Genomic DNA, 13,680 nt, shown 5'->3' with positions numbered 1-13,680 from the left:
ACGTCCTCGACCGTGCCTTCCGGGTTCAGCAAGTCACTCATCGAGAGAGCCGCCACCGTGTCCATAGGTAGTCTAGATATACCGTCCACGCGCCCCATAGAGGTACCAGACTTGTGATGCACCTTAAACAGCAAATTAGAGAGTTCCATTGCCCACCGAGCCAGCTTAGCGTTCGTAGTACGGCTGCCAGGATTAAACACCCACGTCAGCGCCCGGTGATCCGTGTATAAGTCGAACTCACGCTTGTCGAGATAACATCGGAACTTCCTGGTCGCCCAGACGACCCCCCCCCCCAACACTCGATCTCGGAGATGCCGTCCTGCTTCGTGATCCAGTTCTTCTGAGACCCGGTCAACAACTTGCTCGCGTACGCCACCACACGGTTACGACCGCCCACTTCCTGCATGAGGCACGCTCCAACCGCGTACCGTGACGAGTCAACGTACAACTTGAACCGCTTGTTACCGTCCGGATATACTAGGATAGGAGGCTTCATTAGGGCCCTCTTCAGTTGACGAAAAGCACCTACACCGTCCTCGCTCCACTCGAACGGAGCGTCCTTGACCTTCCAGCGTTCCAAGGGCGCTGAAATAGAAGCGTACCCCGAAATGTAGCGACGGAAGTAGCTGGTCAATCCAAGGAACGACAGTATGCCGTGCACGTCCACAGGCCTCTTCACGTTCAGGACCGCTTTTACCTTCTCGGGATTGGGTAGGATACCCGTAGGCGTGACAATATGACCCAAAAAGGCAACTTGACTTCTTCCCCAATGGCAATTTTTCATCTTGAGCTTGAAGCCCGCTTGCTGGAAGCGAGTCAGCACTTGACGAACACGCACCAGATGCGTAGAGACGTCCTTGCTGAAAATCACACAGACGTCGAGATAGACCAGGCAGATACGCCATTTTAGATACACTAACACGGTCTCCATGAAACGCTCGAACGCGGGGACAGCGTTACAGAGTCCAAATGGCATCACTAGCCACTCGTACAGACCGTACTTGCATGTGAATGCCGTCTTGGACGCGTTGTCCGGATGCATGGGCACGGTCCAGTAGCCAGAAGCGATATCAATCGTCGAAAACAGTTGAGCGTCGCACAACACGTCCAGAATATCATCAATCAACGGCATGGGGTAACCGTCCTTCACCGTTACCGCGTTCAACTTATGGTAGTTGATGCAGAACCGTATCCCACCGTCCGGCTTCCGAATCATCAGGACAGGGCTCGCCCACGGACTGTTCGAAGGATGGATCAAATTCAACTCCAGGTACTGTTGGATCTCTGCCTCCATAATCTCTCCTTCAGCCAACGAGACATGGTACGGTGCATGCTTGATCGGCGCGCTGCTGCCGGCGTCAATCTCGAACTGTAGCAGGTCCGTACGTCCCGGCTTCTTCGAGGACTCCACGAACATCGAGCGGAAGCCGTCCAGCTCAGTCTGGAAGAGCTCCTTTTGCTCGGAGGACAACTTGGACTCGGAGAAGTCGGCCTTTATGCCGTCCGACTTGTCGGGCGGAATGTCGGGCTTCGAGGCCTTCACCTTCTCGCCGACGCCCTCCTCACGCTTTTCCGGCACGGACATCGCACTCGCCCCGCCCGAATCATCGCTTTCAGCGGGAACCGTTCCACCCGGCGCCGTCGTTGCCGGCTCAAAAGCAGACTCGGGGATCACGGACGTGCTCGCAACGACCGTCCCCTTCCGAATCCAGTATTCGTCCGTGGATGCATTGCACACCTCGACGATCACTCGGCCGTCCTCCACCGTACACAGCGTTCTCGCTACGCACAGCGTAGGCGGCAGGCCCAACGAGCCTTTGACCAGCACAATGGCCTTATCGGCCACGTCCCCCACCACTCGAGCTCTCACAAGAGCCTGTCCTCGGGGAGGGAGCCACACCGACGTCGCCATCGCCGCCATGTAGGACTCTTGTACCATCGTAAAGCCCGGAGGTAGCACCTCGCCGGAGCTCTTCAGTGTCAGGGAGCGCTCCGCCACGTCAATCACGGCGCCGAACGCGCCTAAAGCGTCAACTCCCAGAATCGCGTCGACATGCAGCTTGTCGGCCACCAACACGCTCAGCGAAATCTCCACCGACCCAAGCCGGAACGACAAGCTGATCCAGCCGCGGATCCGAAGCTTGTGTCCCGACGAGCTCCTGACCAGCCCTTCGTAAGGGTCCAGAGGCTCAGAGGACCGCCCCAGTCGCTTCAGCACGCAACGGTCAACGAGACTTAAGGTAGAGCCGGTATCGGCCAACATTTGAGACGGTAAACAGTCAATATAACCACTTGGAAGTGCCTCAAAGTTGCCAATCGCGCACACCACCCTTCGTCCGTCTTCCACGACACGGTGCACACAGTCTTCAGCGTCCTCATCATCATAGACTCCGAAACCATTCGGTAGGTTCACCGAGACAACGTCCACCAGGCCAGTCTTCGGCAGTGGCGTCCGAGCGGGACGTTCACACCTCATCACCTCGACGTAGTGTGAAGCGTTCTCGTCACGCTCAGGGAAAAGCTCCAAGTCGTCGATCAACTCGGCATACGGCTTGTAAAGCGACGAAAAATCAAACGTGACCGCCTTGTCGGGGCGACGGCGACGGCGACGTCTAGCACTCGGCGTCTTAGACCGCCCCGTACGGGTCCACAGCTCCAACCAAATCCTTCGAGAGTTGTTGTCGTAGTAGGTCCTGATTCAGGAACATAAGCGCTCACCAGATCGAGCCGTCACGCTCCTCAACTCCTTGACACGGTCGACGTGCTTCAGGAGCAGCTCTTTATCGTACTCAGGAACCTTGTCCCGCAGCGGAGGGACTCCCACCGTCGTCGGGAGGTCTCCGCACCTCACGCACCCGGCCTCCATAGTTTCTAGCCTCCTTCAGGAAGCGGAACACAGCTTGCCTTGCCACCGCACGCGCGACCTTCGGGTCCACGCCTCGCACTTCACTCAAGATAGGCACCGCTTTGGTCACCGCAAGGGTCCCACTAGGATCACCCGGCGGACGCACGACGTTCTCGGCCACGACAGACTCGGCGGCCACCTGCATCTCCGCCGAGACGCTCGCGACGTCACTTGGTGACACGATCTCCAAACCTCTCGCGACGCAGGCAGCCAGAGGCGCCTCCTTCGGGTCGGCGACAGCCTCCGACGGAGAGCCGTAGACCACGCTAACCACGGGGCTCCGGAAGTCGCGGTTCGCACGCTTGGCCTCCTCGGACTTGTCGAGCATGTCCTCGAACCAGCCTTGCCAGTGCTCGGGCGAACCGTGCAAGTCAGAGGACGCCTGGTGCGTCCGTTCCACCACCTCCAGCGAGATCCCGAGGATGCGAGCCAACTCTTCCGACGACGGCTCGACTTAAGCCTCAGCATTTCGAGCGACACGCTACAGGAGCTCCACCTCGTCCAGCGGGTACAGTCGGTCCTCGAGCTCCTTGTCATACTCTTCGGGCTCGGGGACGACGTCCGTACCGGCGAGGATGGAAGCCTCCTGGCCCGGTTCACCGTTCTCCATCGCCGTGAGCTCATCGTCCGAGAACAGACGGTCATTACCAGATACGGTTGTCGCCTCCGGCGGGACCGCACCGTCCTCAGCAGCCTCTGCAAGTACGTCTTCTCCCTTCGTCCAGGCCGAGAACAAGCAGTCCGACAAGTCGTACCCTTTGTCATCTAGGGCATACGGCGGCGGCGCGTTGGCGAACGGCGTCGGCACCTCCTCCATATCCTCCTCCTCCTCCAGTCCCGACCCATACGGCGGCGGCGCGACCGCGAACGGCGACGGTACCTCCGGCAACTCTTCCGGGTCCTTCTTCTCGCTCGGCAACTCGGGCGCGTTCGCCACGGTCGGCTCGGCCTTCAACTCGGTCGGCTCGGCCTCCTCTACTCCACCGGTCTTCACGTCGGCCGCCAAGGCGATCGACCCTCCCACCGCGACGGTCGTGTCAGCGGCAGCCGCCGAGATGGCTAAGTTCTCGTTGACCGTATCGTATTCCAAGTCGCCGACCTTCACCGCGAGATCCCCCCCCCCTCATCACCCGTACTAACCACAATAAATTCAGCTTTTTTTCTCGTTTTTGTCCTTGTTTTCTCCATACGAAACTTCATCCAGGGCTGATACCGTTCCGTCCGGCTCCGCCAATACACTCATGCATACATCCACCTTCGAGACCGTCTCCTCCACTTCGTCACGGTCACGATCCTCACCCTCCGAGTCATCCAATAGACAAGAGGAAGGAGTGACTCTCTCCTCCCCTTCCTTCCGCCCTCATCATTGAGGCGGAGAAGTCTGCGCAGCTTCTTGCAGACTCACGGCCAGACCTCGGAGCGCCGCCACTTCGGGGCATCCCGCGAACGAGTGACCGTCCTCCTTGCAAAACCCGCACTTCACTGGCCCTCGGCCACTGTTCCTAGCCACGGGAGCCTGACCACCGGTCCGGCCGCGACTGGGCCCGTCCTCGCATTCCACGGCGATGTGTCCAAGTTCTCCACACTGGTTGCGTATCATCACTTGTCGACAAGTCTCGCGTGAATGGCCCACGTAGCCACACCGTCCGCACACGGGCGCTCCTTCTTGCGTCCGTGAATCAGCACCCATACGAATCCCTCGCGGCCGACCGTTCCCGGGTGGAGCGTTCCCGCCCGAGCCTGGACTCGAAGTCGTGGCCGACACATTCGGCATGCGATTCCTTGGCGAGCGCGGCGGCTGCCACTGATTCCGCATCATCTGCTGCTGCCACTGCTGCTGCTGGGTCATGAACGAGGTCATCGTCTCAGCGAGCTTGGTCAGCTTCGTCGAGGTCTCGGAAGCGGCCGCCGTCGCCAGGCTCGAGGCCGAGCCCGCCCCCTTCTTGTCTTCGAGGAAATCGTCTTCTTCTTCTATGGGACGGGACATTTCCTTGGCCAGCAGCCACTCACAAGCCTCGGGAATGTCTCGTGCCGGGCCCGAGACGAGCGTGGCGAGCATACGCTTGTTGCGCAGCCCGCATCGGAACAACTGGTACCTCATCGGGTAATCCCCAAAATACAGAGTGCTGGGGAAACTTTTGACATTTTCAACCTTTTGCGACCAAACACGGAGTTGTGGGAAAACATATTCCCAAGACCAGCCTGTAGAATCGTAGAGGTAGCCTTCACTGTAGAAAACACCAGAGACTCAAGAGCCCACGTGCTGGTGCACGCCGCTCCGGACGCGCCGCTGGAGAAGACGCTGGCAGTCGCCGCCATCATGGACGGCACACCCTCCGGTGCCTTGCTGTCCACGACCGTGCTGCTGCAGTAGGAGGGCGTGGTGCGCTCGAACCTCGGCCCTGACACTGACACCAGGGACTCGCTGGACTCGCCAACCGTGGCCTCCCTGGGCGAGCTACTGGTCACCAATGGCTCGCTGCGCCCGACGACTGTGAGCGAGCTGCTGGCCACCAGCGCCCGACGACCGTGGGCGAGCTGCTGATCTCGCTGGACTCGCCGACCGTGGCCTCCCTGGGCGAGCTGCTGGCCACCAAGACGCTTGTAGCTACAGGAGACAAAGGGCGTGGTGAAGACGACTTCCATGGCCATTGTAGGCGCGCTGGACACCGAAGGCGAGCTGCTGGAGACCAAGGACGTGCTGGACCCGAAGCCCATGGCCCTCGTGGACGAGCTACCGAAGACCAAGAGCACGGTCAACCTGCTGTTCATCAAGCGTGTGAAGCGCGGGACGCCCGTGGCCGAGCTGTGGTACATCGAGGGCACGGCCGAGTCGCCACTGCACATGAGTAGTTGGGTGTAGTTCGAGATGCATTATGACGGCTAATTGATATGCAATATATTATCCGAGAACTCGAATTGTTTGTATTCCTCGCACGGCCTACGCCTACTTACCGCATGTGTCCTTGCCGGTTACACTTGGTGCAGGTCATTTTTCGCTTCGCCCTGCCAACACTCTGCGTCGTATCTCCACTGCTAGGATACTGTCGCTGCTTGTTGCGACCAGGATTCTGATTCAGTTTCGGGGGCAGATCGTCCTTGTTAACGGCTAGTTCTTCGTCCAGCACAAGTTCGATGGGGCTTCGCGCGTTAGATCCATGTAGCACCTGGAAGGAATCGAGTTTGAAGCAGTCATCTACTACGTCAAACATTTCGGAAGAGCGGTTGAAATGATGCAAAGCCGCTATGTAGTGGCGACAAGGAATTCCCTGTTGGTCGTAGTCGTTGCAACTGCAAGATCGAGCAGTAATATTAACTCGCCGTGTTCGCGCAGGATAGCCACGGAGGTTCTCCACAAAACCCACGTCACCATCGGATGGTCGGACTTTGTAGTAGACTTAAAGCTCTTGTTGCTTCTTAATTTTGGTGTGTGCTCTGTGGGTCAAGCTCGCCTCCTTTTTTATCCACTCTGCGGCTAGTTGTTGGTGTTTGTACTCGCTATCCATAATTTGCTTCATAAAGAACGAGAAAAACCCAAAGGGCAACAGGAGGCGAGGTGCCAGGGAAGCCGCATTCTGCGATTCGACAAAGTTTGTTGTACGCCATCCGTACAGTCGGTTTGACCTGAGAGCTGGGTACAAAACCCACTTGCTGGGGTCAATGCCTTCGATGTAGTCTGCAATGTTGGGCTGTGTCAGTCTTAAACAGTCAAGGCGTGACTTGTATACTTCAGGGCTAGAAGCTGCTTGCAGTCCGTAAAGTACCTTGGCCATATCAACGGGGCACTGACCCTTGAACATCTTGTTTATATTCTGTAGAATATGTCTGGTGCAGAAGCGAACGTTTTTGTATCCAAGAGTGTGGAACGCTGCAAGAATGCCAGTACCTCTGTCTGAAAAAAATGTTAGCTTTCTAAGAGGGACACGTAGACAGCAGAGAACGTAGGCGGTGAAATCCGTTCTCCACAGTCCCAAACAGATCGTCAAGAATCAACTGCTTGCCACGGTAGGCCTCCTTCAAAGGTATGTCCGCGCCCGATAGGGCCTTCACCTGATCCACAATCGTGCGCCCCGACACATTAGGGTCCGATGCCACCGATGTACGAATCGATTCCATAGATCGCAGTTGCGATGCCGCAATTTTAGACCGGCCGCTGCACATGTTGTGTTCAAGGTTGCATTTGCTAATGCGATAACCCCGCTGAGAATTGGACTGTGCACGGCACGCAGCAACCTCAAAACGACAGAGGTCACCTCCTTTGCACTGGTAGCGAAGTTAGGCTCCTCCAGCAGCAGTTGGATCCAGACGCACAGATTTCCCTGTACTTGAGGCAAAAGACTTAATTGCCTTGGCACAAGCACGTTGAGAACCAAACCACTGGCCGACCGATATGAAAGATGTATCACCTGCACTGTTTACACCGTCAAAACCTTCCATCGCCGGGAAAACAACCCGAGCTACCCTCAGATGATTTCACCATTTTTGCTTTTGAAAACAATGGCAAAGCGACTTGAACACTGGACATTTCTAGAAATGGAATTGCTATATTTACCTACACGCACCGTTGTGCCCTCGAGGTACCCCAGCGCGGCCACGGGCGACCCGCGCTTCACGCGCTTGATGTACAGCAGCTTGACCGCGCCGTTGGTCGTCCACGGGGGCCATGGGCTTCGGGTCCAGCACGTCCTTGGTCTCCAGCAGCTCGCCTTCGGTGTCCAGCGTGCCTACAATGGCCACGGAAGTCGTCTTCACCACGCCCTTTGTCTCCTGTAGCCACCTGCGTCTTAGTGGCCAGCAGCTCGCCCAGGGAGGCCACGGTCGGCGAGTCCAGCGAGATCAGCAGCTCGCCCACGGTCGTCGGGCGCTGGTGGCCAGCAGCTCGCTCACAGTCGTCGGGCGCAGCGTGCCATTGGTGACCAGTAGCTCGCCCAGGGAGGCCACGGTTGGCGAGTCCAGCGAGTCCCTGGTGTCAGTGTCAGGGCCGAGGTTCGAGCGCACCACGCCCTCCTACTGCAGCAGCACGGTCGTGGACAGCAAGGCACCGGAGGGTGTGCCGTCCATGATGGCGGCGACTGCCAGCGTCTTCTCCAGCGGCGCGTCCGGAGCGGCGTGCACCAGCACGTGGGCTCTTGAGTCTCTGGTGTTTTCTACAGTGAAGGCTACCTCTACGATTCTACAGGCTGGTCTTGGGAATATGTTTTCCCACAACTCCGTGTTTGGTCGCAAAAGGTTGAAAATGTCAAAAGTTTCCCCAGCACTCCGTATTTTGGGAATTACCCTACCTCATCTGCGGGTTCGGATAGTCCAGCGAGTCGCAGAGGTCGGAGACGCGATCGCCCCACTCCTCCACGGACTCACCGCGTTCATGCTTCGTAGTCTGTAGCCGTTCCCACAGCTCATCAGCCGTTCTGCTCAGGAATTGGTTATGGAACCGTACTTTTAGCGTAGCGAAAGTCTTAATGGTAAAATTGTTCCACCACCGTTCCGCAGGACTGCCTTTGAGTTTCTGGTGAAACACCAGCAATCGCGACTGATCAGGCAGGTGGGCCGTGTGAGCTTCGAACAGCTCCCAGAAGTCACGAGCCTTCTCCATCGTCGCCGTGTCCGAGTAGAACACCGGCAACACCTTCATCACGTTGGACACCATTGATGACATGTCGTACGCGCTGCGAGCCGGGGACCACATAGTCGATACGCGGTTTGGTCCACCGAGGTTCACTGGGGTCGACTGTTTCTTGGCCGCCGGCGCCGCGCCCGGGGTCGGAGTCTTGGCAAGGAGTCACCGTCTTGCTCGGCTCTGCCTTGACTAGCTGTTTGACTTTCGGCTCACCGTGCTCCACCCACCGTAGGCGCCAGGCTGCGCCCCAACACTCCAACCGTACGAGGACGGGTTCGGCAACCGTCTCTCCGTCCCGGATAACCCCGGAATGAACCCGCTCGGGCTACGAGAGGGCACTTCCTCAGCTTTTTCCTTCACGTAGGACCTGTAGAACGGCCGCGAATGCGCCGTCTCGATCGGCACAGGATCGTCGTAGCCGAAACCACTCGACCAGTAGTGCACGGGCCTCGAGAACGCGCCTCTCGACTCTTCGGCGTCATCGTTCCGTAGCTCTCCGGGGCCGGGCACCGCCTCCTTCTCCTCGGGCTCTAGCTCCGCGGGGGCACCGTCTCCTTCACGCTCCTCATCAGCGTCCGTAAACTCACCTTCTTCTTCATCAGCCCAGAGATCTCCCATCATCTCTTGGCGCAGTTATTTACGACCGGCCGCACTCGTCACCTTGGCCGTCGTGCTCGTCCCGCTCCCGTCACCGGGCGACGTCGGCGTCGCTGACGTCCCACCAGTCCCCCTCGCCTTGCGAAGCCGTTCAGCCTCCAGGCGCGCCACTTCTTCTTGCACGGTCCGCTGCTCCGCGGACCCCTCACCTTCTCCAACTCCAGACATCTTCTCCAAACTGTAAACTCCAACCTTCAAACCTCAGGGGCTCCGAGCGAGCCGTAGACCAATTACAGGGGCTCCGAGCGAGCCAGCGACTAATTACACGGGTTCCGAGAGAGCCGTAGACCAATTCCAGAGGCACCGAGCGTGCCGTTCTTCACTTCACTTCCAGACAAGACCGTTCCACAAGTCTTACGCGGATGCCGAGACTCCTTGAAGACCCCAGGGACGAGCTCTCGATCGCGATTCCAACACGCTGCTGTCACCTCGCAAAGGCCAACGACTCTCGCCGCCCGACGTGTCCAGACTGTCCGACCCCCACATCACAGCGAAGCCGGTACCCTGCTTTTCCACCACGTGTCGCGAGTCGCCCTGGAAGGGATGGCTGCCGCTGCGAAAATGAAGTAGGACGGTACGGACAGGTAAGGAACGGTAGGAAATACAACAGAGTCAAATGCAAAGATTCAACTTGTTGTTTCCACGGCAAATTCACGACTGACCAACCTACCCGGCACGGAGCACTTCGCCCCGCGCTCTCTCTTGCTTCTCTTCAACTTGAGCGTCGACACACCGCCGCCCCCGACCCCATGGTCACCTCCTTTCACCCCTTCGCCCTTGGCTCGCATCAAGGCTCACGCCCCGAGCCACGCAGCGCTCGTGACCTCCATCCTATCTCCTCACGTCACCGCCTACGCGCGGAACACGCCACTGCTTCCATCACGACTCTTCGTCCACGGAAATGGCCCGCCGCCAGGTAATCCTCGCTAATGTCCGATGACTGCTCAGTCAGCTGATCCTCGAACAGCTGATCCTCGAGTAGTAGTCCACGCGCTGATTGACAGGCTGCCGGAGGACGGCCGCGACCGTACCCGAGACGGTGACAACCGTTCCCACTCGGGACACGTGGTTGCGGAGAAGATGACGACGTTCATGGCGCAGCAGCAGCAGTGGCAGCAGCAGATGATGCAGAACCGACTTCGAATCCTGGCGACGGAGTGAACGGTCATGGACCTCGTGGGAACGGTCGACCGGTCCGAGCAATCCGTATGGGAGCTGACAGTCGAACGCAAGAGGGAGCGCCTGTGTGTGGCCGGTGTGGCTACGTGGGTCACTCACGAGAGACCTGTCGCCGCCAGTCCATGACGTGCCACACTTGTGGCGTTCACGGTCATATCGCTGTGGAGTGTGAAGCGGGACCCAACAACTACCAACGCGGCCCTGAAACGGTTGGCCGGAACGGTGGTCGTGGCGTTACCAAGTGCGCGTTGCGAGGAAGAAGGTCACCTTATCGGTGCGTGTCCTGGCATTGTGGCACTCCGTGGTGCAGCCCAGGATCCGACTCCTTTGGGACGCCTGAGTACTGGCCAGATTCGTACGGTGATATGCTGGAGAAGTCGGAGGAAGCCAAGCGTGCGAACCGAGACTTCCGGACTCCGGTGGCGAATGTCGTCTATGGTGAACAAGCTGCGTCAAGTGGAACGGTGGGGAAGACCTCGGCGCGGTCAGGCGTCGACAACGATACCCGCAGCTCTGATGTCTCCTCCGAACGGTCGGATTCTGATGATGAAACGGTCACAAGCGTGGTTAACACGGTCGTCGAATCTTTCGTGTGCGAGAATGTCTTGCGCCCTCCCGATGATCCGGGAGGAACGGTCTCGGTGGAGGAAGGGATTCCTGTCCTAAGTGGAGTACAACGCGTCGATTCGAAGATCAAGAGAGCGATCGCGCGTCAAGCTGTGTTCCGGTTGCTGAAGGAAGCGTGTACTACGGAGGTCGAAACAACGGTCGTGAAGAAGTGCTGAACGGTGAAGGAGGAACGGTGGATGTTCCCCCGTTGTGTGGCAAGGAATTGTTCCAAGGAGAACTGAACGGTTTCCACAGCATGTTTGTGGACTCTTCTAAGAAGCCCGGACGGACGGATCTGTTGCAGTTCGAGATCGACACCGCTGACAGTGCTCCGATCAAGCAGCAGCCGTACCGTGTCTTGTTAGCTGAAGGTGAAGTCATGGAAGCGGAGATCCAGCAGTACTTGGAGCTGAACCTGATTCGACCCTCGAACAGTCCGTGGGCGAGCCCGGTCCTGATGATTCGGAAACCGGAGGTGGAATACGGTTCTGCATCAACTACCATAAGTTGAACGCGGTAACGGTGAAGGACGGTTACCCCATGCCGTTGATTGATGATATTCTGGACGTGTTGTGCGACGCTCAACTGTTTTCGACGATTGATATCGCTTCTGGCTACTGGACCGTGCCCATGCATCCGGACAACGCGTCCAAGACGGCATTCACATGCAAGTACGGTCTGTACGAGTGGCTAGTGATGCCATTTGGACTCTGTAACGCTGTCCCCGCGTTCGAGCGTTTCATGGAGACCGTGTTAGTGTATCTAAAATGGCGTATCTGCCTGGTCTATCTCGACGTCTGTGTGATTTTTAGCAAGGACTTCCCTTCCCATCTGGTCCGTGTGCGCCAAGTGCTGACTCGGTTCCAGCAGGCTGGATTCAAGCTCAAGATGAAGAAGTGTCACTGGGGGCGCAGTCAAGTAGCGTTCCTGGGGCACATCGTGACTCCTACTGGGATCCTGCCTAATCCCGAGAAGGTGAAGGGCGTGATGGACGTGAAGCGTCCAGTGGACGTGCATGGGATCCACTCTTTCCTGGGTCTGACGAGTTACTTCCGTCGCTACATCCCGGGGTATGCGTCTATCTCTGCGCCCCTGGAACGGCTGAAGGTGAAGGCCGCACCGTGTGTGGAACGAGGAATGTGAAGCTGCGTTTAGACAGTTGAAGCGTGCACTCTTGAAGCCGCCGATACTAGTCTATCCTAATGGCAAGAAACGGTTTAAGTTGTACGTGGACTCGTCACGGTACGCTGTTGGCGCTTGCTTGATGCAAGAAGTGAACGGTCGCGACCGTGTAGTGGCCTACGCTAGTAAGCTGTTGGCTGGGTCGCAGAAGAACTGGATCAACAACCAAGATGGCATCTCGGAGATTGAATGTTGGGGAGTTGTCTGGGCGACGAGAAAGTACCGCTGCTACCTGGACAAGCGTGAGTTCGATTTGTACAAGGACCACCAGGCGCTGACGTGGGTGTTCAGCCTCGGTAACCGTACGACGAACGCTAAGCTTGCACGGGGCGATGGAGCTCTCGAGCCTCCAGTTCAAAGTTCATCACAAGCCTGGTGCTTCTTTGGGTCATGTTGACGGTCTGTCGCGATTGCCGATGGACACAGTGGCGGCTCTGACGATGAGCGACCTCCTGAATCCTGAGAGCACGGTCGATGACGTGCTTCCGGCTTCAGTCGGGGAGCAGCCTGGTACAAACCGTGAACTTAAGAACTGTGAGGATGTTGCTGGCGAGCGTGCAGATGAACATGTGGATGATGACGAACCTGACCGTCCAAACGAGGACGTTGGCAGCGGTCCGGTAACGGATGTGCCGATATCCACTGTGGGCCGGTTCGGACTCGACTCTGAACAGTTCGTAGAAGCGCAGCAAGCGGTGCCGTGGATCAAGGCTCTGGTGGCTTTGCTGCTGAACGGTGCCTTGCCTCTCGACCCCTTCCTGCGAGCGACTGTCGTCAAGATGGAACGTCGATATGAAGTGCGGAACGGTTTATTGATGCGGCGTCAGCTCGGGTCGGACCTGCACGGTCCTTGACCGTTCCGGTGGTTCCGTTACCGTATGTGGAGACCGTGTTGCACTACTGTCACGCTGACGTTCTGTCATCTCACTTGGGATTGACGAAGACTCTGGAGAAGGTGAGGAGACATGCGTTCTGGCCGGGATGGCGAACGGATGTCACGGAGTACGTCCGGGAGTGTAACCGTTGTGATAGTGGGAAGGACTCGAGACCGTGGCAAGCGGGGCTGATGCACCGGATGCCCGTAGCCGATCTCACGGGACCGCTCTCGCTACTAGTGGTCGATGCCGTCGGACCGTTACCGGAGACTGAACGAGGCAACAAGTACATTCTTGTATTCGTGGAATACTTCACGAGATGGGCCGAAGCCTTCGCAGTTCTCCGATTGGACTCCGTCGCGTTCGTTGACGTCATGGTGAACGGTGTTGTGTCCCGGCACGGTGTGCCTTCACGGTTGTTGAGTGACAACGGTCGGAATTTCACGTCAGAAATCGCTAAGTCGTTCTATCAAACGCTCGGTATCAAGAAGCTGTTCGGTTCTGCCTATCACCCGCAGACTTAAGGTCTCGTGGAACGGTTCAACGAAACGCTCATGGGAATGCTCACGATGCACGTGAGTGAAGCGCAAACGGACTGGGATCTGTATTTGCCTCGAGTGTTGTTTGCCTACCGTACGTCTTACCATGAGGCGTTA

The 13,680-nt window shown here is 57.8% G+C and overlaps 1 protein-coding gene across 1 annotated transcript; it reads right to left on the bottom strand.

The window, feature by feature from the left end:
• Positions 1–4,517: 4,517 nt before the first annotated feature.
• On the bottom strand, positions 4,518–8,522 carry PHYSODRAFT_464419 (hypothetical protein; the record flags this gene model as incomplete). The annotated part of the gene is made up of 3 exons (XM_009536321.1): positions 4,518–4,645; positions 4,886–5,001; positions 8,188–8,522. Coding segments are annotated over 3 exons (579 nt in total), but the record flags the coding sequence as incomplete, so codon positions are not given.
• Between the last annotated feature and the right edge of the window lie 5,158 nt (positions 8,523–13,680).

The sequence above is a fragment of the Phytophthora sojae genome, assembly GCF_000149755.1.
Source record: "Phytophthora sojae unplaced genomic scaffold PHYSOscaffold_9, whole genome shotgun sequence".
Classification (NCBI taxonomy): Eukaryota; Oomycota; class Peronosporomycetes; order Peronosporales; family Peronosporaceae; genus Phytophthora; species Phytophthora sojae.
Note: the sequence above shows the minus strand (reverse complement) of the source record. Positions and strands in the feature narration are given on the sequence as shown.